Source organism: Protopterus annectens, chromosome 5.part1 (assembly GCF_019279795.1).
Source record: "Protopterus annectens isolate FY-2018-M chromosome 5.part1, PAN1.0, whole genome shotgun sequence".
In the NCBI taxonomy this organism is placed as follows: domain Eukaryota; kingdom Metazoa; phylum Chordata; order Ceratodontiformes; family Protopteridae; genus Protopterus; species Protopterus annectens.
The window spans coordinates 524,839,986-524,867,505 of record NC_056736.1 but is presented as its reverse complement, the minus strand read 5'-3'; the positions used below and the strand labels follow the sequence as shown (position 1 = coordinate 524,867,505).

The 27,520-nt window shown below is 42.1% G+C and overlaps 1 protein-coding gene across 1 annotated transcript in view; it reads left to right on the top strand.

Annotated features, from left to right (window-relative positions):
* SPICE1 (spindle and centriole associated protein 1) overlaps nucleotides 1–27,520 on the top strand; it is a 1,080,118-nt gene that overhangs the window by 493,364 nt on the left and 559,234 nt on the right. Inside the window, exon 9 of the mRNA XM_044072827.1 lies at nucleotides 11,180–11,311. Coding sequence (XP_043928762.1) covers nucleotides 11,180–11,311 — 132 coding nt within the window. The remainder of the gene's footprint in view (nucleotides 1–11,179; nucleotides 11,312–27,520) is intronic.

Sequence of the window (27,520 nt, the reverse complement as noted above, 5' to 3'; positions counted from 1 at the left end):
TTCCCTGGACCGCTGTCTAGCAGGGCGACTGACGTGAGCCCTGGGGTGAATTTCCTTTCTCCCATCCAATCGTCAAGGTTCCTTTTGAAGAGGACCAAAGAGGCACTCTTCTTGACATGTATGGGCAATCTATTCCAGAGTCTGGGGAGTCTCTGGGTCAGGAACCTGTCCCTCCAGCATGTTTTGTTTATTGTGATGACAAGGTTTAGATCCCTGGAGCGTGTGGCTCTGAGGGATTGGGATTTCTTTAAGTGTAGCATGTCCAACAGCTCTGGGTTTGACATGGCCTTGTATGTTAAGCAGAGATTGCCTCTGAGTAGACGATATGCAACAGAGTATAGCTGGAGTTAAGGCGGTCAGCATAGGGCATCTGCTTTAGGCCTGTGATTCTTTTAGTGAGGTATTTCTGCAGCCTTTCCAGTTGTTGCAGATGTCTTGAGAGGTACATACCAAACGGGGCGTTGTATTCTATAAAGGGTCTAATGAGGGATGAGTACAGTGGGACAATGACCTCCTTTTTTCTGGATGAAAAGCCCTTAGTGATGAGGTGTGCCACATAGAAGGATTTCCTGACTGTTGTGGCAATGTGGTTATCGAAGGTGAGACCACAGTCCACCTGTGTCCCTAAGTCTCTTATCACACTTTCGGTATTTAGTGTACTGCCACCTATATGGTAATTCACAGATAACAGATTTTTCCCTAGAGGGGATAACTATACATTTCTTGGCATTGAGCTTGAGCCCATGGCTCTGGCACCAAGCATCTGTTTCTGTAAGGCCCTTTTGTAGAGTATCCACATCATTTGGGGATTCAATAATGGCTCCCAGTTTGCAGTCATCTGCGAACTTTGTTAGCCAGAGTCCCTTAGTGTTGGCCTGTACTTCAGAGAAGTAGATGCCAAACAAGAGCGGTCCCAGAACTGAACCCTGAGGTATTCCATCAAGAAACAGGGGAACCAGATCCTATCCCCTATGTCGAGAGGCCCAGAGTTTTTGGCAATGGGCAATTTCTTCTCAGCGCTTTGACGGTAACGCACATCCTGGGGAAATCTAGCATAATAGCAGACAGGCTAAGGAGAGCAATTCTCATGCCTCACAAGTGGTCCCTAAATCAGGAAGTTGCAAATAAAATTTTTCGCAAATGGGGCCAGCCTTGCTGTGACCTTTTTGCCACTCCATTTAATGCCAAATGCAGCAACTACTTTGCCCTGGACTACATGAAAAGAGACATGGAGGAGCTCTCAGATCATGTAGCCCAGGCAGGTATGACCCTAGTCTTGAGTAACATCCTGCCATCACCCAGAATGATAGCACAGTACAAGGACAAAATGATTGACTTCAACAATTGGCTAAGCTTCTGGTGTCATTCTAAGGGGATCCAGTATTTGTCTGCCTGGGATGACATGATCGACAGACCATGATGCTTTACCAGAGATGGCCTGCACCTTTCGCCCTTGGGATTCCAGATACTGGCTAAGGCTCTTGCCACACCCCTATAGTGCCTTTTTTAGGCAAGGTTCAAATGACAAATTCACCACTGTAACAGGTACAAGCAAGCAAAATCTGAGGGTATTGCTACTCAGTGCTAGAAGTCTAAATCTCAAAATGCACTCACTCGAGGCACTCCTTAAAATGGAGAACACCAACATCTTCGCAGTGACAGAGACCTGGTTCAAAGCTCCAGAGAGCACCCCTGCATTACCAGGCTATAATTCATACCACACCTTTTGGACACCTAACCCGCAATGAAGCACTAAAGGTGGAGGCGTGCCCATATTCATTAAAGATATCCACACCTCCAGGTTAGTTGCACAGCATAATGCATCCGAGATTATCCAAGTGCAACTAACTCTGGGCAAGACTGCAATCCAAATTGTAGCTTGCTACAGACCCCCCACCATGCCTCAGCAGTCCCACTCCTCATTTCTTGATACACTGGAAAGTATTAGGGTACAACCCAACACCCTAATAATGGGAAATTTCAACTACCCCACCATTAACTGGGAAAACTACTAATGTACCAGCTCTTTTGCTCAACGTTTTCTGTAATTCATAAATTCCAACGTCTTGGATCAACTTATTCACACCCTACCAGGGGCAGCAATATCCTAGACCTGGTCATTACCAACATGGGCAACTGGTGTTCCACACTAGAGGTCAATTCCTCGTAGGTCAGATCTGACCACAAGCTAATCACCCTAGACATCCACATCCCGCCCCACCCCCAGTTAGGGAAATCACCATAAAAAAATTCTCCAAAGCCAACTTCACACTCATTAAGACAGAAGTGGCAAACTTAATTACATCCATTCAGACGGACAATAGAGGTACGACTGCTGAATCCTACACAAATGCACTTTATAAGCACTTACACGAGTGCATGGATCATGCTATCCCTAATAGAACCAAGATGCTATCCTCCAAAAAAAGGAAGCCAATCTGGTGGTCCTCTGCCATAAACAAACTCTACAACAGAAGAAAGAAACTGTTGCAAAAAAGAGTAAAATCCCATAACTGGAGGAACTTCCTGGTCAACCTCAGTAAGAAGCTGAGATCCCTCATAATATCCTCCAAAGCTAGTTATGAAAACAAAATTGCCACTGACTCTAAAGACAACCACAAAGCATTCTATAGCTATGTCAAGAATCTCAATGGCAACACTCAGATCTGCTCTGAGTTGCAGCACAATGGCACCAAATATACAGAACCAACTGATATTGCCAACATCCTGGCAGATAGGTTCAGTGCTAACTTTAACCCCCTCTCACCCCCCTAGAGGGCCCATCTCTATACCAGAAGAATGCAGATTTCCTGTAATCACGGCTGCACAGGTAAAAAACACTCTCCAAAGCCAAGAGCACAGCAGCCTTGCGACCTGACAATATCCCAGGCTGCATTCTACACGAACTACAGAATGAACTGGCACCCTACCCAAGTACCATGTTCAATCATAGCCACACCTCAGGCTTTGTGCCCATTGAATGGCGCACCGCGACGGTTATCCCACTCCACAAAGGGGGAGCCACGATGGACCCCGGGAACTGCCGACCCATTAGCCTGACAAGCCTGGTCTGAAAGGCCATGGAATGTATCATCATGGAACTCATAAACAAAGACATTGGTAATCTTCAAACTCTGGACCCTACCCAGTTCGGATTTGTAAAATTCAGATCATGTCTCCTAGACCTGAATGACGACTTTGAAGCAGTCACCAAAGCCATAGATGAGGATAAAGTGGTTTACACAGCTTATCTATATTTCGCCAAGGCTTTCGACACCATCCCCCACTCTGGAATTATAGATAAGCTCACTAAACTAGGTATAAATCCCTATGTCACAAGATGGGTTGCAAACTGGCTCATGGACAGAACCCACACTGTGAAAGTAGCGGACTCCAAATCTGACTTCAGACCAGTGACAAGTGGAGTACCACAGGGTTCAGTCCTGGGTCCTCTTCTGTTTGGTATCTACTTCTCTGCAGTGCAGGCTAACACAGAAGGTCTTTGGCTAAGAAAGTTTGCAGATGACTGCAAACTAGGAGCCATAATTGAAACTCCTAACAATGTGGACATGCTACAAAAGGGCCTCACTGAGACAGACACCTGGTGTCAAAGCCATGGCCTGAAGCTCAATGCCAAAAAGTGTATTGTCATCCCCTTTGGTAAAAACTCTGTACCCATGAACTACCACATAGCTGGTAATCTACTTAACACCGAAAATGTGATGAGACCTTGTGACACAGGTGGACAGTAGTCTCCCCTTTGATAATCACATCACCACAGTGGTCAGGAAATCCTTCTACGTGGCTCACCTAATCACAAAAGATTTCTCAACCAGAAAAAAAAAAAGATCATTGTGCCCCTCTACTCATTACTCATTAGACCCATTATAGAGTACAACACCCCTTTAGGTATGTACCTCACAAGACATCTACAACAATTGGAAAGGCCACAGAAATACCTCACAAAGAGGATTACTGGCCTCAAACAGATGCCCTACGCAGACAGTCTCAAAAAACTCAAGCACTACTCTGTCACATATCGCCTACTCAGAGGCGATCTCTGCCTAACATACAAAGCTATGTCAAACCCAGAGCTGTTGTACATGCTTCACTTAAAGAAATCCCAATCCCTCCGAGCTACATGCTCTATGGACCTAAACCTTGTCACCACAATAAACCGAACATGCTGGAGGGATAGATTCCAATCCCAGAGACTTCCCATACTCTGGAACAGACTACCTATCTATGTCAAACAGAGCTTCTCATTAGCATTCTACAAGAAAAATCTTGATGATTGGATGGGAAATAGGAAATTCACCCCAGGGATCACTTCTGTGGCTCTGCTCGACAGGGGCACAGGAAAATAATTTTTCTTGGGTGGCAAAAGCCAGGGTACATTTTTGGCTAGGCTTATATAGGCCCTAGGGCCAATAGCCTAATACCTACCTATGAACCTAAAAGATGACTAGGAAGCTTTACGCAAGCAAATGGAAGAGGTTCTCTTGTTGGGCGGACAAAAAACATATAGATCCCTTTACAGCCCCTATACCTTCAATTTTGGAATTTCTAACAGAAGTCTTTAATCAAGGAGCAGTGGTAGCCACTATTCGAGTACAATTAGCCACTATATCAAATTATCATGTGGGAGACCTCTGAGCCAATGTAATGTCCCATAGATTATGCAAAGCTTTCCTCAGGGGTACCTTCCTGTTAAGACCAGCCTTAAGAGAACCCCTCCATGGGATCTAAATTTAGTATTATCATCTCTGATCCTTCCTGCCTTCGAACCAGCATCCTCTTGTTCACTACATTTTTTATCTTGGAAATCAGTCTTTCTAACAGTAATTACTTCAGCTAGGAGAGTTTCAGAATTGCAAGCTTTGTCTATCCATCCTCCTTATTTGATTTTCCTCAAATATAGAGTTTCCCTCAGGACAAATCCTTCCTTCTTACCAAAAGTTTGTTCTGAAGCAAATTTAAACCAGTCTATAGAATTGCCTGTGATTTTTCCTAACTATGGCAACAAGGCAGAATATAAGCTTCACCAACTGGATGTGCATAGACAGTTGCGTTTTTACTTGCACAGGACCAAAGATATCAGAAAGTCAGGGTAGTTGTTTGTTTCCTATGCAGAAAACAAAAAAGGCTTGGCAGTCTCAAAAATTACTGTGTCCAAATGGCTTACTGAGATCACTTGGCAGTCTCAAAAGTTACTGTGTCCAAGTGGCTTACTGAGACCATCACCTATGTCTACAATTCTCATAATAAAGAACCACCCGGGAAAGTAAAAGGACATTCAACTACAGCGGTGTGTACGTCCATTGCCTTTCAATCCAGACTTCCAGTGGATTCAATTTGTGCTGCTGCTACATGGGTTAATCCTCACACTTTTATCAGTCATTACAAAGTAGATGTGGCCTCCCGGAACAGGACATCCTTTGGTTCCACTGTCGTGAAGAGTTTATTCCCTTGAGTCAACCAAGAAAAAGGTGCTGGGGACTCTGTTCCAACCAACAAGAATGAAGGCGAGATAGGATAACATAACATAAAGAAGTTATGTACTCACCACAACATTCCATGTTTGTCCAGTATCTCGCCTTCATTCTTGCATCCCACCGATCCATCCCTCCTCCTGGAGGATCTGGAGGACTTTACAATTGGCAAATATGGTCTGATTCCCTTCTTGCCTCTTTACCTTTATAACTAATATTTTTCATAAATCTTTCCTTTCTGTATGTTAGCATACTCTAGGGAGTACTCTCTCAAATGAGATCTGGGGAACAGCCGCTAAGTGTCATGGGATAGGTTGTAGCCTTGAGCCAGTTGAAGCTCTCGAGCCTTGGTATGCGGCCGAGTTAGAGCCGAGGTTCGGCTGCAAACCCAACCAGCAAGAATGAAGGTGAGTTACTAGACAACAAACATGGAATGTTATGGTGAGTACATAACTTCTTTTTTCCTTTCTCTGTATTCTAAGTCATCTATTTTGTTTAGAAGAAACCATGTATTTTATTTTAGTAAAAATTCCATTTGAGATTCTTCTTCTTTTAGCTTCCCATTTATGTCATTCAGGACATTCTGCATGCTAGATATTTTGGTTTGTTGTTGTAATAGTTCTTTATAAGCATCAGTTTGTTTGACTGTTCTCTGAGATTTTCTAAATTCATCTGGAAGCCATCCATTTTCAGTGATAATTCTGAAGAATAGAAGTCAATCTTTCGGCTTTTTCCCAGTTAGGGGTCGCCACAGCGGAAGTCCGGTCCGCTAATGATTGGCAGTAGAGTTTTACATGCTGGCTTGCCAGGCCTAACGCACAACCTTCAATGAAGGAACACCCGTTCATGCATGTCGCCACACAGAAGACGCTCTAACTGAGGATCGAACGGGCAACGTCTAACTGTAAGGCGACAATGCTACCGCAGCACCACCACCGCAGTCTGAAGTTATATATATTTCTTCAGAGAAATGTCAGTATGAGAATGCTTAAAATTGCTCATCTTCATTCACTAGTCAGTGTCCGAGTAAAATTAATAGTAGAATTTTTTATATAATTCCACAAATTGATATTTGAATGATCAAAACTATCCACATTAAGATTATAGTATTTTTTGGAAATAAAATGGTTGTTTTCCTGTATTATGTCTTTTTCTGCAGCGCTGTACAAAGTTACTATCTTCACTTAGCCATCTTGACTCTGCCTCCACATTTCTCCTTTTTGGAGATCATGAGTGAATAGTTTTCTATCCTTATTTGGGTTAGCTGGTTTTGTGCTGCTGGCATTTGTACTTGGAATGATGCATTTTTGGTGGCTATTATATCTTCTCTTAGGGTCTCAAAGCTCTAGGCTGTATTTTATAGGTGACACTGACCTTTCACAGTAATTGGGCTTCCTTTAGTGTGGCATATGGGATATATTCCTTTAATTGCTTGTCCTAGTACCATTCAGAGTACCAGTATGCAAGTCATTGGTTTCCTGTAAATAACACACAGGCTTCATTGTAAATGTTGATGAAGCTAGAAGCACCAAATTCTTGCAACATCAACTTCCTGGTACATCATATTCTACATGGAGTCACAAGTAGTGATGGCTATTGGAAGTGATTCATTATGAAGTCCTCAGAGTCATTTTGTCTTTCTTTTGAGAAATGGTGCAACTGGAGCCTCCAAAAACATTTTGTTGCATGGCAACCTTTTGAAGAATTCAAAGTTGTTGGTCTAGGAACTTAGTTTTATTCCTTGCTGCAAGATGAATATTCAAGAGCCTGAGAAATCTAAACCTTCTGGACTTTTTTGCATTTGTGGACTGTTTTTTCACAAGAGTTGGATGAGGAAATCATTGTAACTAAAGAAAAATCTGAGCTGGGGCGTGGACTCTGAAGTGCCAAAAAAAACAATTACTAGAAAATATGAATCAAAATCTAAACCATATGTAACTGAAGTACTGAAGGAGATAACAGAACTGGGAGTGGGATCCTTAGAAAAAAGAAAAACTAATTACTCAGAAGTAAATAGAATATGTGGAGGAAAATGCATGCAGAATAATGTTTGGAATGAGGTATAAGGGAAGGAATGAATTGAACAAGTTATGTAATGAAGTTAAAGATATTTGTTAAAAAGGAGATGTGTATAGTGTATAAATTAGTTTGCTTTCTTTTAGATTAATGTACATATACCTGTGTCACTGTTATAATTTAATAAAGATATTTATAAAAATTTGATGTACGGCAAGGTTACAGTCTTTAAGAACTGCAAGATGATTTAAAAAAAAGATCAGATTCTCTCTTTTGCTTTTTTTTATAATAGATACTAATCACCCAGTGAATCTGTTGTTAAATGCATATTGAAAGATTGATAAAGATTACTTTCTTCTTAAAAAAGAAGCCTAGATTGGTGCAGCATGCAACATTTCTGCATGGGAAGAAGCCTTTAAAGTTTATAATACTTTTGACTTGGAGAAAGTGAGTACTGCAGAGATGATGGGGACATTTTGGAATATCCTTGACTCTTGCAAAGATTTTTCAGTTATTTGTCATTTGTTCTTCATGACACCAAAGGGTTTCACAGACACTTGGTACTTGTTACAGAATTAAGGAATCAAGCAAAAGACAAAATCATTTGTAGTTTAATAAAAACCAGACAAGGGGCAGGCTATTACAAGAAGTAGATCTGTTGTTAAAGCAGTAGACATTTTCAGAATGAGCCAATTTACAGACTCGTAGTTAAAGAATTAACTGATGAATTAACGTTATGTTAAGTTGCACATGGTAGCACAGTGTCACAGTACTTAGTGTTTGCTGACCCTACATTACTTAGTTCTCCAGTATGATTCTCAGCTGGGATGACTTCTGTGCAGTTTTGATTTTCATAGGGTGCACATGTCATAAGTGAGCTGGCAGTCTTTCAGGTGTGTGTCTACGTATATACCTACATGTGTTTGGTGTACACATTAATGTGTCTGTGCATTTTAAGATAGGTTAGCATCCTGTCCAACATTTGTTTCTTTGCCTTGGACCTGGTGAATGCTGAGATGGAGTCTTGTTACCCTATGACCCTGAAACATATATAAGCTAGTGTGGGAGAGGGAGTGAAGCTGCATGTGAGATGAAAAATAATACAGGACAGAAAGAGAATGAGAATGACTTGATACTACCAGTGAAAATCTAAGCCCTGAAGAGTGGAAAATGTGGCACAGAATAAATAGGATGTAAGCAGAGGCTAAGTAAAGATGTGTATTACCACTCTGAGTAACCTTACTTGTAATCCTGTTGGTGTTTTGAGGATTATTTGGAAGTCGGATAACTAATGGTTTGGGCATTTGTTCATTTATTTATTTATTTAGTTAGTTTAGTAACTCATATGGATCCTCCTCTTTTTTTAAATTTCAGTGTGATTGTCTCTCTGGGTAATAGGTAGCATTTAGGAAAGGGATATTTTAGTGTCATCTTTGACCATGTCTCTTACAAGAAAAAGTATATATCAGGGTTATACTAATTTGTACCCACAGTTACGAGTCCACTTTTTACGTAAGGTTTGGCATATGAAGTGAATTGTGCATAAGTATTCTGTGATGGCTTGTGAGAGTTAGAATGAGCTGGGGAGGGTTGGGTGTTAGTGAGGAGTCTAGGTTTGGTTTGCACCTCTTAGTTTATTAAGAAGTATAAGGTACAATTCATCTAAGATAATATACAAATGGTAGTATTTGATGGTCGATGTTAGATTTTGAAGTAAAAGATATGATTTAGTTGTGAAGAAATTAGTTTTCTGTGAATTTAAGAATGAAGTTTTAATTGTCTGTGTTGTGAAGGTGAAAGATTATATGCTTAGGTACTCTGGGTAAAAGAGGGTTGTGTGAATGCTGAATGAATGTTGTATGTATGACTGTACACTGTGTGGCAGGTTTTTGATACTCTTACCTAAGTGAGCAACAACACCAGCACAAAATATACAAATAAGCAAACTAAGGAAGAAAATAAATGAAAGGAAGAGTTTCTTCTGCTTACTGGTATGCAGTACATATAACATATGTAAGTATGTGCTGCAAACAGTTCTATGGTGAAGGCTTCATTCATACTTATTATGCAGTTCTTCATTAAAGACATTGGATGACTTGGTAGCAAGCAGTCTTTAGATGCAATGGTTCAGCTGTTGCTCCTCTGTCACTCTGCAGAGCTGTGTACTGTGTGCTTCACTGCACAGTTTATATAGAGAATCAATGATTAGCTCTCCAGTTGTAATCACTTTATTTGTTTCAGAATGGGATGTTAAGAAATTTGTATTGAGGCTAAAGCCACACCACTAAATAAGGTTGAGCATGTGAAACTTCCCAGCTTGGGTGTGATGTATGGCCCTTTTTCCTCATGTAGAAAAGGATATAAACACGTGGCAGCAGTACTAAACTCAGAAATGACAGGTGACTTGTGTCCTACCGATGTTTTGGCAGACTCTGGAGGGCAAATGAATTAATGTGATATGGGGAACTCCATCTACACTATGGTTAGATGTTTTGTTTCTGTTTTAGCAAAACTATGGAGTTAATTGACAGAAGGGAGATAGTATTACAGGTTGGAGGGTATGAATGCTAACAAATATATTTTTGACTAAAAGATGGCAAGCACTAGCCAAGTTCTGACCACTTTCACATGAGCTAGAAATGTGGCCTTATCTTGGCTTTGGTTGTTGATCTGAAGTCCCGCAAAGTCTCAAAGGATGGTTTCTAGTCATTATTCAAATGACCATGCATTGCCAGGTCAAGTCTCTAGTAAATGAGGTGGTTGTTTATTGACAAACACACTTGATGATTCACTTTTTGAGGATTATTGAAGTTTTACTGCTTCCTTGAGCAGAACATTCTTTAATGCCTAGGGTACTGTGGGAGCTGCCAGTCTTAATTATGGTATGCCAGGAAACTTAATACATTTATTTTCTGCAGTTTGCTTTTTTTTCCCTCATGAATTGTGTAAGAGCTTGTTTTGACTGCTTTACCAACCACTTCAGTTGCAGTCTGCAGAGTTTCCCATGCTTTTACATTCTTTATCCCCAGGAAGTTGAGATGTGTTTCTGCAGTTTGTCATAATAATATTTCAGTTTCATGCAATTTCTTTCAGGCATTTCATTCAGTTTGTGTTAATTTTCAGGCAATTGAAGTAGGCAATCTGCTTTTCAGCCTTCTGTCCAGAGTTGAACTGCTAAGAGACTATACCCCTGCAGTGGAGTATTCCTTTTTTCCACAATTTTGAGATGGCAGCCTTAATAGCAATTGCTGCTCCAAATGAGATTATTCACTCTTTAAGTAACTCTGTTTTCCATTACTCTGGGGATAGTGTGGCCTAGATGTCATATGTCTGAATTCTGATTCACGCAGTAATCTTTGGAATTCAAGATGTGTGTGTTGTGAATCATTGTTAGATATGACAATAGTCTGATTATTTCAGGGAACTTGGAATAATAGTCCAAATGTAGATGATGCATGGCACTTTTGAAGGTGACCTAACTAATACCCTCTCCTCTCCAGGGATAATTTGATGATGTTGCCTGTTCCTTTTTATTGTTGTGGTATGGGAACCATAGGTGGCACAACTCTGTACTGCTTGATTAATGGACTGGGAGTACTTACAGTTAAAACATTCAGCAGGTTGTGTGAAAATATGACGACATAATTTTGTGTATAACAATTCTATTGCAGATTGACTTGCAGTTGACAGAGGAACGTGAACAACGAAGACAACTAGAAAAACAGCAGGAGGAGCAACAAGTGCTGATAGATGTATTAACTGCAGAAGTCATGTCCTTCAGAAATCTGAATGTCACCATCCAGGTAAGATGTACTATGTTTGTCAGGCTGCATGGATAGCTGGAAAGGTCTACTTGTTAAGGACCTAAGTTTAGCATACCTGAAGATCACCAACTTTACACATATTCTGAGGTTGACTTTGTTGAGGCAAGTGCCTGACAACCAGTCACAATATGGACAATATTTTAAACAGTCAAAATCATGAATGGTCTAAAGAGCATGTTTTGAGTGAAGTTTACAAGGTATGTTATAATTAACTTTTAAAAGGAAAGTGGCAAGCAGTTCAGTAACACTACATGAAGTCTGAAGCTGTGGGAAGTGAATAGTTATACAAGTAGTTGCCTTTCCAGCAGCTTTAGTATATTGATGCTTTAAAGGACCACTACGGGCAAACAATGAAAAAACATTTTTTTTTTATCTTGCCATGATTTACTGCACCTCCTAAAGCTGCCGACAGCAAAATAAGTACTCATTCCTAATTTTATTTATTTTTTTACTCTTGTCTGCCCTCATGGGGGCAGACATTGTGATTCCTTTGGAAAGCTAAATCTGTCTCAATACAGACTGAGAACAAATAGCCCTACCATTTGTTGTCAAACTAGACTTCCATTCACTTAGAATGGAACACCTGAAAAAAATGCCAAGTTTGCGAGTCTGCAGCTCATGTGTCATAGACTGGTATGTGCTGAATTTTACAAATGTTGTTCCTATTGATGTACTACACATTCTCTGAAAGAAACTTGCAAAAGTGTCAACAAATTATTGAGATAAAAAAAAAGACTTTTCACAAGGAGCAGTTTTGCAAGTTTCACTTCCTGGCCAAGTTACTCCTCCCATCTCCCCTACTTCAATGGGCTACAGTCTCACATTTCCAGCTTGGGTAGATTCGACTATTTCGTCAGCTTTGCTTGGCAATAGACATCAAACAAATCACAGCCTGGTGTGCCACTAAAACTGTTCCCTTATATGTCTCTTCACTTCTGAATAGCATTTCTCCTGGAATAAAAAAAACAAAGCACACACATCAGTCCAGAGTTTGGGGCAATCTATCCATTTATTAATGTGCACAGTAAAACATTCAGTTTATAATGCATTCTGGCTGCTGACATGGTTATGTTTACATAGTTATTCTCTTATAGCATAACCTGAACTTATGGTATTCATTGCCAAGCTTTACAACAGTTCTCAGTTTATTAACAATGACCTCCCAAGCCTCTGATGTGACCCAGTACTTTTGTCAATATACTGTAAATTCATAGATTAATACAAATATTTGTGCACATATGACACACACAATAATACACATATACCATCATTAAAACAAGATAAATGCAATATAAATCATATCAATATAGTTGTGCTTTCTAGTTTATGACCCTGTTTGTCTATGGAAACTTCTTTTTGAATTTATGTTCAAGCCGTTCTATATTTGTTGTATAATATCTTGTTTAATTGTTTCTCAATATTCTAACCACTGTATGCTGCATCAATTGTAAAACTCTGATTTTACTCCTTTTATATTTTCTATGCTCTTTGTACATAATAGCTATGTTTGTATAATTTATTTTTATTATATTTTATAATTGTTTACTATGTATCTGAATCTTTTCTCCCCGAGCCTCTGCTGAAAATGGTCACCTTGTGTCCAGTCTGACTAATGTGGTAAACAAATGGAAAATAAATAAAAAATAAAATATACTAAGAAAATCAATCAATATACCAAGAAAAATCCAAAATTTAAGAAAAAAAGCACAGAAGGAAGGAAAATGTTTCCTTGATGCTGTCATGAAAATCCCACTCACTTCTTCAGATATTATGGGCAAACATATAGTCAGGCACACTGATGTCCCACTCACCAGGCTAAACAAGGAGAAGGTTACTGTCAGCAGCCTGTCGGGTGCCAGGATCCGCCACATAACCCACACACTCAAGTCACTCCACAACAAGTACAAATATGACTCTGTCATTGTCCATGTTGGTGTGAATGACCTGAGACATACCTCCCTTGACTACATGAAGAGAGACATGGAAGAGCTCTCTAATCTTGTAGCCCAGGCAGGTATGATCCTAGCCCTGAGTAGCATTCTGCCATCGCCCAGAATGATACCGCAGTACCAGGACAAAATGACTGACTTCAACAATTGGCTTGGGGTTGGGAGAGTGGCCTAATGGTTAAGGTGTTTGCCTTACAAACACAAGGTGCAGGGTTTGAGTCTCACAAGGGATAATTGGCTAAGCTTAAAATGGCTTGCAAGGGCAGTTAGCTTAGTACTAATCTATGAACCTATGAACCTAACCTTCTGGTGTCATTCGAAGGGGAGCCAGTATCTGTCTGCCTGGGACGACATGGTCGACAGACCACGATGCTTTGCCAAAGATGGCCTGCACCTGTTGCCCATGGGATTCCGGATAATGGCTAAGGCTCTTGCCGCCCCTATAGTGCCTTTTTTAGACAAGGTTCAAATGACAAATTCACCACCGTAACAGGAACAGGCAAGCAAAAACTGAGGGTAATGCTACTCAATGCTAGAAGTCTAAATATCAAAATGCACTCACTCAAGGCACTCCTTAAAATGGAGAACATCGATATCTGTGCAATGACTGAGACCTGGTTCAAGGCTCCGGAGAGCACCCCTGCACTACCAGGCTATAACTCATACCACACTTTTCAGGCATGTAACCTGGACCAGAACTCCAAAGGTGGAGGTGTGTCCATATTCATTAAGGATATTTACACCTCCAGGCTAGTTGCTCAGCATAATGCATCCGAGGTTATCCAAGTGCAACTAACTCTGAGCAAAACTGCAATCCAAATTGTTGCTTGCTACATATCCCCCATCATGCCCCAGGATTCCCACTCCTCTTTTCTTGATATACTGAAAAATATTAGGGTTCAGCCAACCACCTATTAATGGGCGATTTCAACTACCCCACCATTAACTGGGAAAACTACTCATGTACCAACTCCTTCACTCAACGCTTTCTTGAATTTATAAATTCCAGTGCCCCGGATCAACTTACCCACACACCCACCAAGGGCAACAATATCCTAGACCTAGTCATTACCAACATGAGTGACCGGTGTTCCACACCCAAAGTCAACTCCTCATTGGTCAGATCTGACCATAAGCTAATCACCCTAGATATCCACATCCCGCTCCCACCCCCCCACCCCCCCCATTAAGGAAACCATGGTAAAAGTTTTCTCCAAAGCCAACTTCATGCTTCTTAAGACAGAAGTGGTGAACTTCATGCAACCCATGTAGATGGGCAATATAGTTACGACTGCAGAATCCTACACAAATGCACTCTATAAGCACTTACATGAGTGCATGGATTGTGCTATCCCAAACAGAACCAAGAAGCTATCCTCCAAAAGGAAGCCAATCTTTTGGTCACCTGTCATAAACAAACTGTATAACAGAAGGAAGAAACTGTTGCAAAAGAGTAAAATCCAATGAGTGGTGGAGCTCTCCCCGTTCAGCCTCAGTAAGCAGCTGAGATCCCTTACAACAGCCTCCAAAGCTAGCTATGAAAATAAAATCACCTCTGATTCTAAGGACAACCACAAAGCATTCTATAGCTATGTCAAGAATCTCAATGGCAACACCCAAATCTGCTCTGAGTTACAGCACAATGGCACGAAAATTACAGAACCAACTGATCTTGCCAACATCCTGGCAGACAGGTTCAGTACTAACTTTACCACCCTCTCACACCTAAAGGGCCCATATCTATAGAGGAAGAATGCAGAGTCCCTGTAATCACAACTACACAGGTAAAAGCTGCACTCTCTAAAGCCAAACACACAGCATCCATGAGACTGGACAACATACCAGGCTGCATTTTACACGAACTTAGAACGAACTGGCTCCCCACCTAAGCACCATGTTCAATCATAGCCTCTCATCAGGCTTTGTGCCCACTGAATGGCGCACAGCAACAGTTATCCCACTCCAGAAAGGGGGAGTCACCACTGATTTTGGGAATTATCGCCCTATTAGCCTGACGAGCCTGGTCTCCAAGGCCATGGAATGTATCATCATGGAACTAATAAACAAAGATATTGGTAACCTCCAAACTCTGGTTCCCACCCAGTTCAGGTTTGTGAAAGGCAGATCATGCATCTAGAACCTAATCGACTTCTTTGAGGCAGTCACCAAAGCCGTAGATGAGGCTAAGGTGGTTCACACAGCCTATCTTGACCTCGCCAAGGCTTTTGACACCATCCCTCATTCTGGAATTACAGCTAAACTCATTAAACTAGGTATAAATCCCCATGTCACAAGATGGGTTGCCAACTGGCTCACTGACAGAACCCACACTGTAAAAGTTGCAGACTCCAAATCTGACATCAAACCAGTGACAAGTGGAGTACCACAGGATTCAGTCCTGGGACCTCTCCTGTTTGGTATCTACTTCTCTGAAGTACAGGCTAACACAGAAGGCCTCTGGATAATGAAGTTCGCAGATGACTGCAAACTAGGAGCCATAGTCGAGTCCCCAAATAATGTGGACATCCTACAGAAGGGCCTCACTGAGACAGATGCCTGTTGTCAGAGCCATGGCCTCAAGCTCAGTGCCAAAAAGTGCATTGTCATCCCTTTTGGTAAAAACTCTGTACCCATGAACTACCACTTAGCAGTCTACTTAACACTGAATGTGTGATAAGAGACCTTGGGACCCAGGTGGACAGTAGTCTCTCCTTTGATAATCACATTGGCACAGTAGTCAGGAAGTCCTTCTACGTGGCACACCTCATCACAAAAGGGTTCTCATCCAGGAAAAAAAGAGGTCATTGTTCCCCTCTACTCAGCACTCATTATAGCGTACAGTGCCCCTTTTGGAATGTACCTCACAAGACATCTGCAGCAGCTAGAAAGGCCACAGAAGTACCTCACAAAGAGGATTACTGGCCTCATACAGATGCCCTACACTGACCATCTCAAAAACTCCAGCTTTACTCCGTAGCATATCGCCTACTCCGAGATGATTTCTGCCTAACATTTAAAGCTATGTCAAACCCAGAGTTGTTGGACATGCTACTCCTAAAGAAATCCCAATCCCTCCGAGCAGCTACACATTCTAGGGTCCTAAACCTTGTCACCACAATAAACAGGACATGCTGGAGGGATAGATTCCTATCCCAGAGACTTCCCATACTCTGGAACAAGCTACCCAACTATGTCAAGCAAGGTTCCTCATTAGCACTCTTCAAGAAAAATCTTTGAGTGGATGGGAAATATAGCCTGGGGGCTCTGCTCGACAGTGGCACAGGAAAATAACTTTCTTGGGTGGCATAAGCCAGGGAACCTTGTTGGCTAGGCTTACTTAGGCCCTTGGGCCGATAGCCTAGTACCTACCTATGTACCTATTATTAGACTAAATACAATATTATGTAGCATTGAAATGTGCTGGCATTAGAAGGGTGAGAGTTCATTATTTACTCATAAAGCAAATGTCAGAGTGGAAAAGTTCAAATAGTGGATAAAGAGGAGGAGGGGAAGAGAAGAAAGAGTGAGAAAAAGTATTTGTTGGAAGTAATAATTAGGGTAGATATGGGAGGCAGGCGAAAAAAAATGAGTAAAAGCAACATTACAAGTAAGAGAAACAAAGCCAAGGAAAAGAATAAATAACATGGACAACAAGATTTACTGTGTGTGTGTGTGTGTGTGTGTGTGTGTGTGTGTGTGTGTGTGTGTGTGTGTGTGTGTGTGTGTGTGTGTGTGTGTGTGTGTGTGTGTGTGTGTGTGTGTGTGTGTGTGTGTGTGTGTGTGTGTGTGTGTGTGTGTGTGTGGTATAAAAGAACTATAAAGCAAATCTGGACTGATACCTGCTTGCTACCCTGCTGAGGGGGACACGTGTAAGTGCAGTGGACTGGCTCCAGTAGGAAGGGATGGCAACATACCTCTCAACATCATAGAGCAAGAAATCTGGACAAGGCCATAAATAATAGGGGACAAAGGCCCAAAAATTGGGACAATTTATAAGTATTGCACTTACAAACTTAGAAAGTTGATAAACAGGTTTTGCATTAGAGTGAATTTTCTTAAGGATATGAAGTCTGAAAATCAAATGCCTGTCAACTTTCTGATTTCAGTGTTCAATGATTTGCCAGTAATTTGACAGAAAATTGCAATTTTATGAAAAACAGACAAAAAATCTGGACTTTCTGCAAAAATCTGTACTGTTGAGAGATATGGATGGGAGCCCTGAACCAACACCCATCAATCATTTTCATTTGTTTGCCAAAGCCATTACAGCAGTTGTGCGGGTGTGGGTAGCTGTGTTTGTGGAAGGAGGAGGTGTTCCTTTGTAAGTGTGGTGTGAATGTTATGGATTATGAAATGGAGAGATTAAGAGTAAAATTGTGTTCAGTGAAGTCCCTAGCAATTTCGTCACTGCTTGATCCAGACGTAAACATTCCCCTGTGTTTGTCAGTACTATGTTTGAGTGCTACTCTTTCAATACAAGTATCTGCTTCAGAAGTTTTCTCCAGGAGTCTGTTGCTGAGAGGATGAGATACATGCTACAGGTATACAACTAAGACAACTAAAACAAACTAGATAAAGCAATAGTAAGAAAAAGTACTAGGTCACATCAGAGGCTTGGGAGGTCATTGTTAAGAAACTGAGAACTGTTGCAAAATTTATCATTAAATACCCTAAGTTCAGGTTATACTATAAGAGAATAACTATGTAAAGATAACCATGTCAGCAGTAAATGCATTACAAGTTGAATATTTTACTGTGCACATCTTAAAAAAAAGAATAGACTGGCCTAAACTCTGGACTGATGTGTTTGCCCCCCCCCCCCCCCTAGGAAATGCTGTTCAGAAGTGAAGAGACATGCAAGGGAACAGATTTAGTGGCATACCAGGCTGCAATTTGTTTTTGTCGATTGTCATGCAAAGCTGACTAGTTGAATCTAGTAAAGCTGGAAATGTGAGACTGTAGCCCACTGAAGGATGGGAGATAGGAGGAGTAGCCCGGCCAGGAACTGAAACTTGCAAAACTGCTCCTTGTGAAAAGTCTTTTTTATCTCAGTAATTTGTTGACACTTTTGCAAGTTTCTTTCAGAGAATGTGTAGTACATCAGTAGGAACAACATTTGTAAAACTCAACCAATACCAATCAATGACACGTGAGCCGCAGACTCTCAAACTTGGCAGTTTTTTTCAGGTGTTCCATTCTAAGCGAATGGAAGTCTAGTCTGACATCATATGGTAGGGCTATTTGTTCTCACAGTCTGTGCATTATGGGACAGATTTAGCTTTCCAAAGGAATCACAATGTCTGCCCCCATGTGGGCAGACAAAAGTAAAAACAAAATAAAATTAGGAATGAGTACTTATTTTGCTGCAGGCAGCTTTAGGAGGTGCAGTAAATCATGGCAAGATAAAAAAAAATGTTTTTTCATTGTTTGCCCGTAGTGGTCCTTTAAGATGTTGTTGTTAATGTGGTACTTTGTATTGACGCCTCCCTTGCCAAAGGGAATGATGGTGCAGTTTTTGGCATTTAGCTTGAGCCCGTGACTTTGACACCAGTCGTTGGTTTGTATAAGACCTTTCTGAAGGGTGACAGTGTTACTAGGGGATTCAGTAATCACATCCAGCTTGCAGCCATCTGCAAACTTTGTTAGCCACATGCCTTTTGTTTTGGCCTGTACTTCTGAAAAGTAAATTCTAAAACTCCACCGGTTACTGGTCTGAAGGTGGATGAAGATTCCCCTATTTTAACTGTGTGTGTGTTCTACTGGTGAACCAGTTAGCAACCCACCTAATTATATACTGGTATACGTTCATTTGGGTAAGTTTATCAATGATGCCTGAGTGGGGAATAGTGTCAAAGGCCTTCGTTAGATCTAAATAGGCAGTATGCACAGTTTTGCCTTCATCCAGGGCTTTGGTGACCATCTCAAAGAAGCCCACCAAGTTCAGTAGTCACAATCTTCCTTTGACTGAACCAAACTGGGGATGTGTCTAGTGTTTGGAGGTTGCCTGTATTCTTGTTGATGAGGTCCATGAAAATTATCTCCATGGCCTTGTATTTGAGGCTGGTCAGTTTATTGGTCTGTAATTCCCGGTGTCAGCAGTGGGAGCTCCCTTTTTGGAGGGGGATAACAGTGGCAGATGTTCATCATATTTCACTGTTGCAGTCATTACATTTGGGTAATCCGCTGGCAGGTTGCCCTCAGTCTGCCTGATTAACAAAGTCTTGGGTCCTGCGTTGGTTGCTGTCCCTTCTTCCATGATGTCAGTGGTATAAAACATGCAGCCGATGCCATAACATCAGTCTTTCTTTCCGCGCAGTGCCCGAAGCAGAAGCAGTTCACAAGTGCCGGTCGGCCAACTCCTGAAATTTTCATTTTCGAGTTTCAGAACCGAAGTCTTAAACTAAAAGCTAAGTACCCTCGTTGGGGAAATGTTTTCTTGCTCCTTACCAATATCAGTAAAAGTTGTTAATTGTATTACTTGTGGGAAGTAAATACCTCATAAGGATTTTCATTTGTACTGTATTCCTTGCCTAGGCCCTGACCATGATGTACCTTGCTGTCGGTTTTGTGCTTTATTTAATCAGCACTATATCCGTCGAAGGTACATTTTTGCTTCTAAATATTTCAGTTCTAAGTTTAATTATCCAGGAATGACATCGGTTAGCCATCTGACTACCGGAATACCGAAAAAATGCAAAGAAAAAGACAGAGACAGGCCGTTGAGGTCCAAAACTGCCGACAGCGCTTCTCCTAAGCCAGTCGCTAGTTCGCCGGTACTCAGTGAGGGGCTTTCGCAGCCCCTGATACCCGCTACTTCTGATTCGCAGGCCTCTACTGAGACCCATTCGGAGTCCAGTATGCTGCGAGATGCTTCACATATGGAATCAGCGGATGTCTCTACCTTGGATGGGTCCAGAGCCGTTGAGCAGGCATTTGCTTCTGAGGGTGTTTTAAGGCCTACAGACTTGCATATTAAACCGACTCCAACTTCAGTATTAAGGCCTAAATCTCGATCTATGTCTAAAAAAACGATGCCCAGGCCACATGTTCAGGCCCCTCTGCCTAAAAAGCAAATGATCAAAATGGCTGAAGATTTAATTTTTCTAATCGGAGGTAGTCAACCCCCCCCCCCCCCCCAAGAGGCCTAGGATTGAACTTGACTATGAATCTTCTGAACAAGACTCTGTTTCTTCTGACTCTTCTAATGATCTGGATTTGTCCATACCTACTTATGAGGACTCCGATGAAGAGGATTCCATTCCCTCTGTTTCTCCGCCTGTGGATTTCTCTTTTTGGAAAGCTTTAAATACCTTAAGGGAACATTTCCACTAGGAAAGTTAGGATTTCTCTGAATCCAAAAACAGGCTTAGGGATTGCCTCCTTCTTCCTCAGCATAGGCCTTTGGCTATACCTCCTGTACTAGACATTGTTGATGATGTGTTTTCGGAATCCAGTATGGCCCCTGATTCCTTGCCTCCAGCCCCTAGCAAACCAGACCAGTACTACAGGGTTCCTGAGTCCCACAAATTCCTTTTCAAAAATCCTGTTGCGGATCCTGAAACCATTTCTCAGGGGCCCAAGGGCATTAAGGCTTCTACTGCTAAAAATCCTACCCCTTCTGATAGAAACTCCAGGGCGCTGGATAGATGGGGTAAAAAAGTTTATACTTCTGCAACCTTAGCAGTCAGGGCTTTAAACAGTCAATTCCATATGCTAAAATATCAACAGCATATCATGGGACTGCTTAAACAGAAAATTATGTTGATTTCTGATTGTGTGGAGAATAAAGACTTGCAGGATTTATTACATTCAGCTGAACAAGTTGGCAAACCTACTTTGCAATGTGGTTTTGATTCTTTAGAGGCCTCTTGCAGGGCTGCTGTTGCTGGCTCTGTGCTTAGAAGGCATGCTTGGCTTAATGAGCAATCTCTGCCTGATCATATTAAAGCAAAACTTCTGGATGCTCCTTTACAGCAGGGGCCACCTGTTTGGCCGTAAGGCTGAAGAAGTTCTAAAAAAGATTGAAGATAAAGCTAAATCTATGCAAATTGTGAAAGACTTTTTACAAGTACAACCTCCTAGAATTAGTAGGCATTGGCCTACTAAGAACTGGTCCTTTCCAGCTCCTTCCAGACCCACTCCAGCCAAACCCAGACATTCCAAAAGCACCAGGATTCAGTCCCAAGGGACTTTCAGAACTAAGCAATGGGGTGCTTCCACTTCCAAATCTGGAAACAACACAGCACCACCCTATGGTAAACATTCTCAATGACTTCCCTTTAAAATTACCAAGCTCTTACATCTTAGCCGCCCCTTTGGGGGGAAAGCTGGCTCTTCATTTAAAAAACTGGCAACTTATAACCCAGGACAAATGAGTTTTAAATACAGTGTCCCAGGGATACAGATTTCATTTCCACACGCTGACAACTATAAACGGGTGGCCAGACCTGCCCTCAAATCAGTGGGCAGAGGCTCAGAAACAAGTACTTTCCCTCCTAAACATGGGGGCTATTCAACTAGTACCAGAAGAGGAAAAGGGACAAGGTTTCTATTCCAGACTTTTCCTGGTACCCAGAAAAGACAATTCTGGACCTGTCTATTCTAAACACCTTTCTTTCTTTCTTTCTTTCTTTCTTTCTTTCTTTCTTTCTTTCTTTCTTTCTTTCTTTCTTTTTCTTCCATAAAAATCCATGCTTCATCCATTTCAGCTTATTACAACACAGACTCCCTGTCTTCTCTCATCCTCTTCTAAAGCAGTATCTCAGAGGAGCAAAAAACTTAATACCACCCAGGAGAGCTCCAACCCCTGCCTGGGACCTTAACTTTGTATTGGAAAAACTCACTCTACCTCCTTTTGAGCCAGCTGCTACTGCAGACTTAAAATTTCTTTCCTGGAAAACAGCCTTCCTTTTATCAATCACTTCAGCTAGAAGAATATCTGAATTACAGGCCTTTATGGCAATGGAGCCTTTCATCATCTTTCATGTGGACAGGGAATCACTCAGGACCAATCCATCATTCATGCCCAAGGTGGTATCCAGTGTGGCTCTTAATCAGTCCGTTCATTTGCCAACTTTATTTCCCAATCCACAGAACAAGGGAGAACGAATTCTGCATTCATTGGATGTACACAGACAACTTAGATTCTACTTGGACAGGACTAAATCTCGAAGAAAATCTGAACAACTTCTGGTAGCATTTGCTGCAGGGGCAGAGGGGAAGGCTATTTCAAAGCAAACCATTTCTAAATGGATAAGCCATTGTGTTAATTTCTATTATAAGCACCATGGAAAACCTATCCCCCAGGGGATCAGATCTCATTCCAACAGGGCTGCATCTACTTCAACAGCCTTTCTCAGAGGTGCTCCTACCAGGGATATTCTAGAAGCTGCAACCTGGAGTTCAGTTCATACTTTCACCAAGCATGATCACTTACCAATTTTCTCTAAATCCAGAGCTAGTTTTGCCACTGCTGTTTTGCAGGGCCTTATAGCTGGTCCAAATGCTGTATAAATCCATCCTCCCAACCATAGCTTTGGGAATCTACCCAAATGTAATGACTGCAACAGTGAAACACAATGAACATAGTACAGTTGTGTACACTTACTATAAATGTAGATGTTCGAGTGTATTCACAGTTGCAGTCCTGGTTACCCTCCCTCCAGCCCCCTGTTTTTCTCTTACTATGCCTCTACTTTCTTTTAGTTTGCTTAAAAGCCTTTTTGGTGTATTTGCTTTTGTTTGGAGGCATATTTTTGTGTTTTAATTAATATGTATATAGTGTGTGTGTGTGTGTGTGTGTGTGTATATATATATATATGTATGTATATATATATATATATATATATATATATATATATAGATGTTCTTCGTCTCCCATTGCTGCAGTCCTTACATATGGGTATTCCGCTGTCCACAATCGGCCCGAATACCAAAGGGCTAGAACCGGCGTCGGTCATCAGCGCCCGAGACTGACGTCAGTACGTGCCAGTACAAATGCGCATGACCGAAGCCATAACCTCAGTCTTTCTTGCCGCATGGTCCTAAGCAGAAGCAGCATTTGCAAGTGCCGTTCGGCGTTCTGGAATTGTCGGTTATCGAGTTTCAGACCGGAGACCAAGTTGGGCTAAGTACCCCGTTGGGGACACTTTTGTCTTTTTCTTGCCTCAGTATTGACGGATGTCAGAAAAAGTTAATAACTGTATTTCTTGTGGGAAACAGATTCCTCATAGGGATTACCATTCACTCTGCATTCCTTGTTTGGGGCCTGAGCACGACGTTGTTGGGTGTCGCTTTTGTGCTACTTTTAACAAGCGTACTATTAAACGTCGGTTGGACTGTGCTAGGCTGGTGTTTGGTAAACGTTGTAATTACAACATGCCGTCGGATTCTCCGACGGCTGGTTCTTCTAAGAAGCGCAAAGAAAAGTCTTTGCGGTCCAAACAGGATGAGTCGTCCACTCCGGACGCTGGTTCTGTAGAACCACTGACTACTTCAGCGGCTCCTTCTGAAAGTTTACCTGAGTCTCAAGGGGAGCCTTTGTTACTACAGGAAGTGGCTTCTCCTGTGTTAGGCCAGGCTGAGGGTGCTTCTCTGATGTCAGTGGTTCCTTCCCCTCATAGGGTAGTTAGGCCTCCTCCTTCTCAAATCAAAGCCCATTCTAAGTCTAAGTCTGCCCCTGCTGGTGCTAGTCCCCAGGGTCCAGCTCCTAGGAAGCACATGTTAAAGATGGCTGAAGATTTGATTACTTTAATTAGGGGTTCTATGCCCCCCCTGCGAAGAGGCCCAGGGTAGAGACAGAGTTGGAAGGTTTGGTTCAGTCTTCCAATGAGTCAGATTCCTCTGTAGAAGAACTTCAGGATTTCCCTCCCTATTCTGATTCGGAGGCTGAGGACACTACTCCCTCTGCGTCCCCTCCAGAAGATTTTTCTTTCTCTGAGACTTTGCATTCCATGAGGGAACATTTCAAATGGGAGGGCCAGGATTATTCTGATTCTCGTAAAAGGCTAAGAGAATTCTTGTTTTTGCCTCAGCATAGGCCCTTGGCTATTCCCCCTGTACTGGATGTTGTTCAGGATGTATTTTCTGAGGCTGCCCTTAACCCAGATTCTCTGCCGCCTGCCCCGGTTAAACCAGATAGATACTACAGGGTTCTGGAAGCTCACAAGTACTTATATAAGAGTCCTAGGGCTGATCCAGAAACTATTACTCAAGGCCCCAAAGGTGTTAGGGCTTCTGTGGTTAGGAATCCAGTTCCTCTGGACAAGGATGCTAGGGCCCTGGATAGGTGGGGTAAAAAGCTGTATACCTCTTCTACTTTGGCTATGAGAGCTTTAAATTGTCAGTTTCATATGCTCAGGTATCAAAATTATTTGCTGGGCCAATTGAAATGTAAAGTAGATGCTTTAGCTGAAGGTATTGAATGTAAGGAGCTTCAGGATTTAGTGCATGCTTCAGACCAAGTTGGTAAGCATTCTTTGCAGTGTGGTTTTGATGCTTTACAGGCTTCTTCCAGGGTGGCTGCTACTAGTTCAGTTGTTCAGGCATGCCTGACTTAAAGATCAGACCTTGTCAGAGCATGTTAAGGCTCGAATTATGGATGCTCCTCTACAATCTGATGTTCTTTTGGTCCTCCAGTAGAATCAGTTTTGAAAAAATGGAGGAAAAAGCTAAGTCTATGCAGACAGTTAAGGACTTTTACAGGTTCAGCCCCTAAGTTCAGTAGGAATTGGCCTGCTAAGGGATGGTCTTTCCCCCTCTTCGTATTATCAATCTAGGGGCAGGTCGAGGCGAGGTAGAGGTAGGGCTTCCTCTCAGGGCCCTGTTACTTCTAGGTCTTTGAGTTCTTCTACCCCTTCTGCTGGGAGGGCAGGGGTCAGTCCTTTCGGAAACAGACCCAATGACATGTGTCTTCAGCTGCCGGACTCTGCCTTGCTGGCAGCTCCTCTAGGAGGAAAACTGGGACTTTTCAAAAGGAATTGGCATTTGGTTACCCAAGACAAATGGGTATTGGACATAATAAATCGAGGCTACAAATTTTATTTTCACACATTCCCTCCTTTCAAAGGTATGCCGGATGTGCCTCATCAGCAAAGACTGGAAGCACAGACACAAATTTCTTCTCTGCTTCAGTTGGGAGCAATACAGGAAGTACCTTCTGCAGAAAGAGGCACAGGGTTTTATTCCCATCTTTTCTTAGTGCCAAAGAAAGGAAATACTTGGAGACCAATTGTGGATTTGTCCATTCTAAACACCTTTCTGGAAATTCCAAAATTCAAGATGTTAACACTGCAACAGCTGTTACCTATGCTGGGCAAAGATCACTGGATGGTGACTCTGGATCTCAGAGGCCTATCTTCACATTCCTATCAGGCCCAGTTGCAGAAAATTCCTGAGATTTCGGAATGGGAATTTGCATTATCAGTTCTCTGCATTGCCCTTTGGCTTGTCTACTGCCAGGGTATTCACAAAAGTCCTGGCTCCAGTAATAGCTTTTCTCAGACTAACAGGAATTCAAATTTATCCTTATCTGGACGACTGTTTGATTCTGGCTCAAGGCAAGCACGAACTTCTTCAACATCTGCAGTATGTAATGACAGTTTTAAGATGCCTAGGGTATTCTGTGAGCGAAATAAAGTCCAGTCTAGTACCCTCTCAAGGGATGTGTTTTCTGTGAGTAAGACTGAATACAGCTGCTCAGATGGCATTTCTTACGGACAAACAAAGAAATCTTCACCTATACTTCCAACAGCTATCAGTAATGTCCAGGCTGACTGCAAGGACAGTCCTTCAAGCCTTGGGGTTCATGGCATCTTGCATTCTAGTACTTCCCAATGCCAAACTGCATATGAGGAAGCTACAATGGTATCTCAAAAGCGTTTGGACTCAACACAGCCACGATTTGGACACTGTCATTCGGATTCTACCTTGCATTCAGAAAGAATTTCTGTGGTGGGCTCAGGAATGTCACCTAAACAAGGGGCTCTCTGTGACCCAACCAGAGGCAAGTCAGATATTGACGACAGGCGCCTCGGAGTCAGCCTGGGGAGCTCATTTCAGAGGAAAATGGATTCAAGACCTTTGGCCCCCAGAGCTACTTCACTTGCATATCAACATGAAAGAGATGCTGGCAGTTCAATTTGCTTTGGAAGGATTCAAGAGCCTACTTCAACCAGGACTGGTGTTGATTCGAACAGACAACACAACTGTCATGTGGTACATCAACAAGCATGGGGGAACTCATTCTTACCCTCTTTGCAGACAAGCAATGCTGTTATGGGAAACTGTTTTGAATCTGCACATCACTCTTCGAGCACAGTTTCTGCCTGGAGCACAAAATTCTTTAGCAGATGTTCTGAGCAGACAGATTGTGGACCCTCACGAATGGAAATTGGACCCTCAGGTATTTCTTCAGTTGACCATGGCTTGGGGAACTCCAGACATAGATCTGTTCGCTTCTCCTCTGAATTTCCAACTGCCACTGTTTTGCACAAGGCTATTTCATCCAAAAGCCTGGAAAATAGATGCACTATCCTTCAGTTGGAGCAACCTTCACGTGTATGCGTTTCCTCCTTTGCCTCTTCTTCCAAAGGTGCTGTTGAAAGTCAGGAGGGACAAACCTTGCATGATCCTTATAGCACCGGATTGGCCTCGTCAGCATTGGTACCCTCTGTTGAGGAGCTTAATTCATGGAACACCTTGGCCATTACCACAGATTCCTCACTTATTGTCTCAGGAAAACAATCATTTTCTCAATGTCAGGGTGCAATCCCTACACCTGACAGCCTGGCATTCTGTTTTAGAGAAGGAGGACCTTCAGCTCCCTCAACAAGTTTTGGATGTTATTTTGGAAGCCAGGCGTCCTAGTACTCGAAAAGTTTATGCTGGTAAATGGAAGAGATTTTTCTTTGGAGTTCAGCTAAAGGCTATGATGTCAAATTGCCTAATTTGAGTTGTACATTGCAATATTTGACTATTTTATTGGACAAGGGTTTGTCCTTCTCTTCTGTAAAAGTGCATGCTGCAGCTATTTCTGCTCACTATGATTGTGACCCTCCTTTATTTTCACATCCATTGGTTAAACAGTTTCTTAGAGGGGCAAAGAATATAAGACCCCCACGGAGGGCTCCTACTCCTACCTGGGATCTTAATTTTGTTTTGGAAAAGCTGACTCTGCCTCCTTTTGAACCTGCAGCTACAGCTGAATTGAAGTTGTTTTCTTGGAAGACTGCTTTTTTAT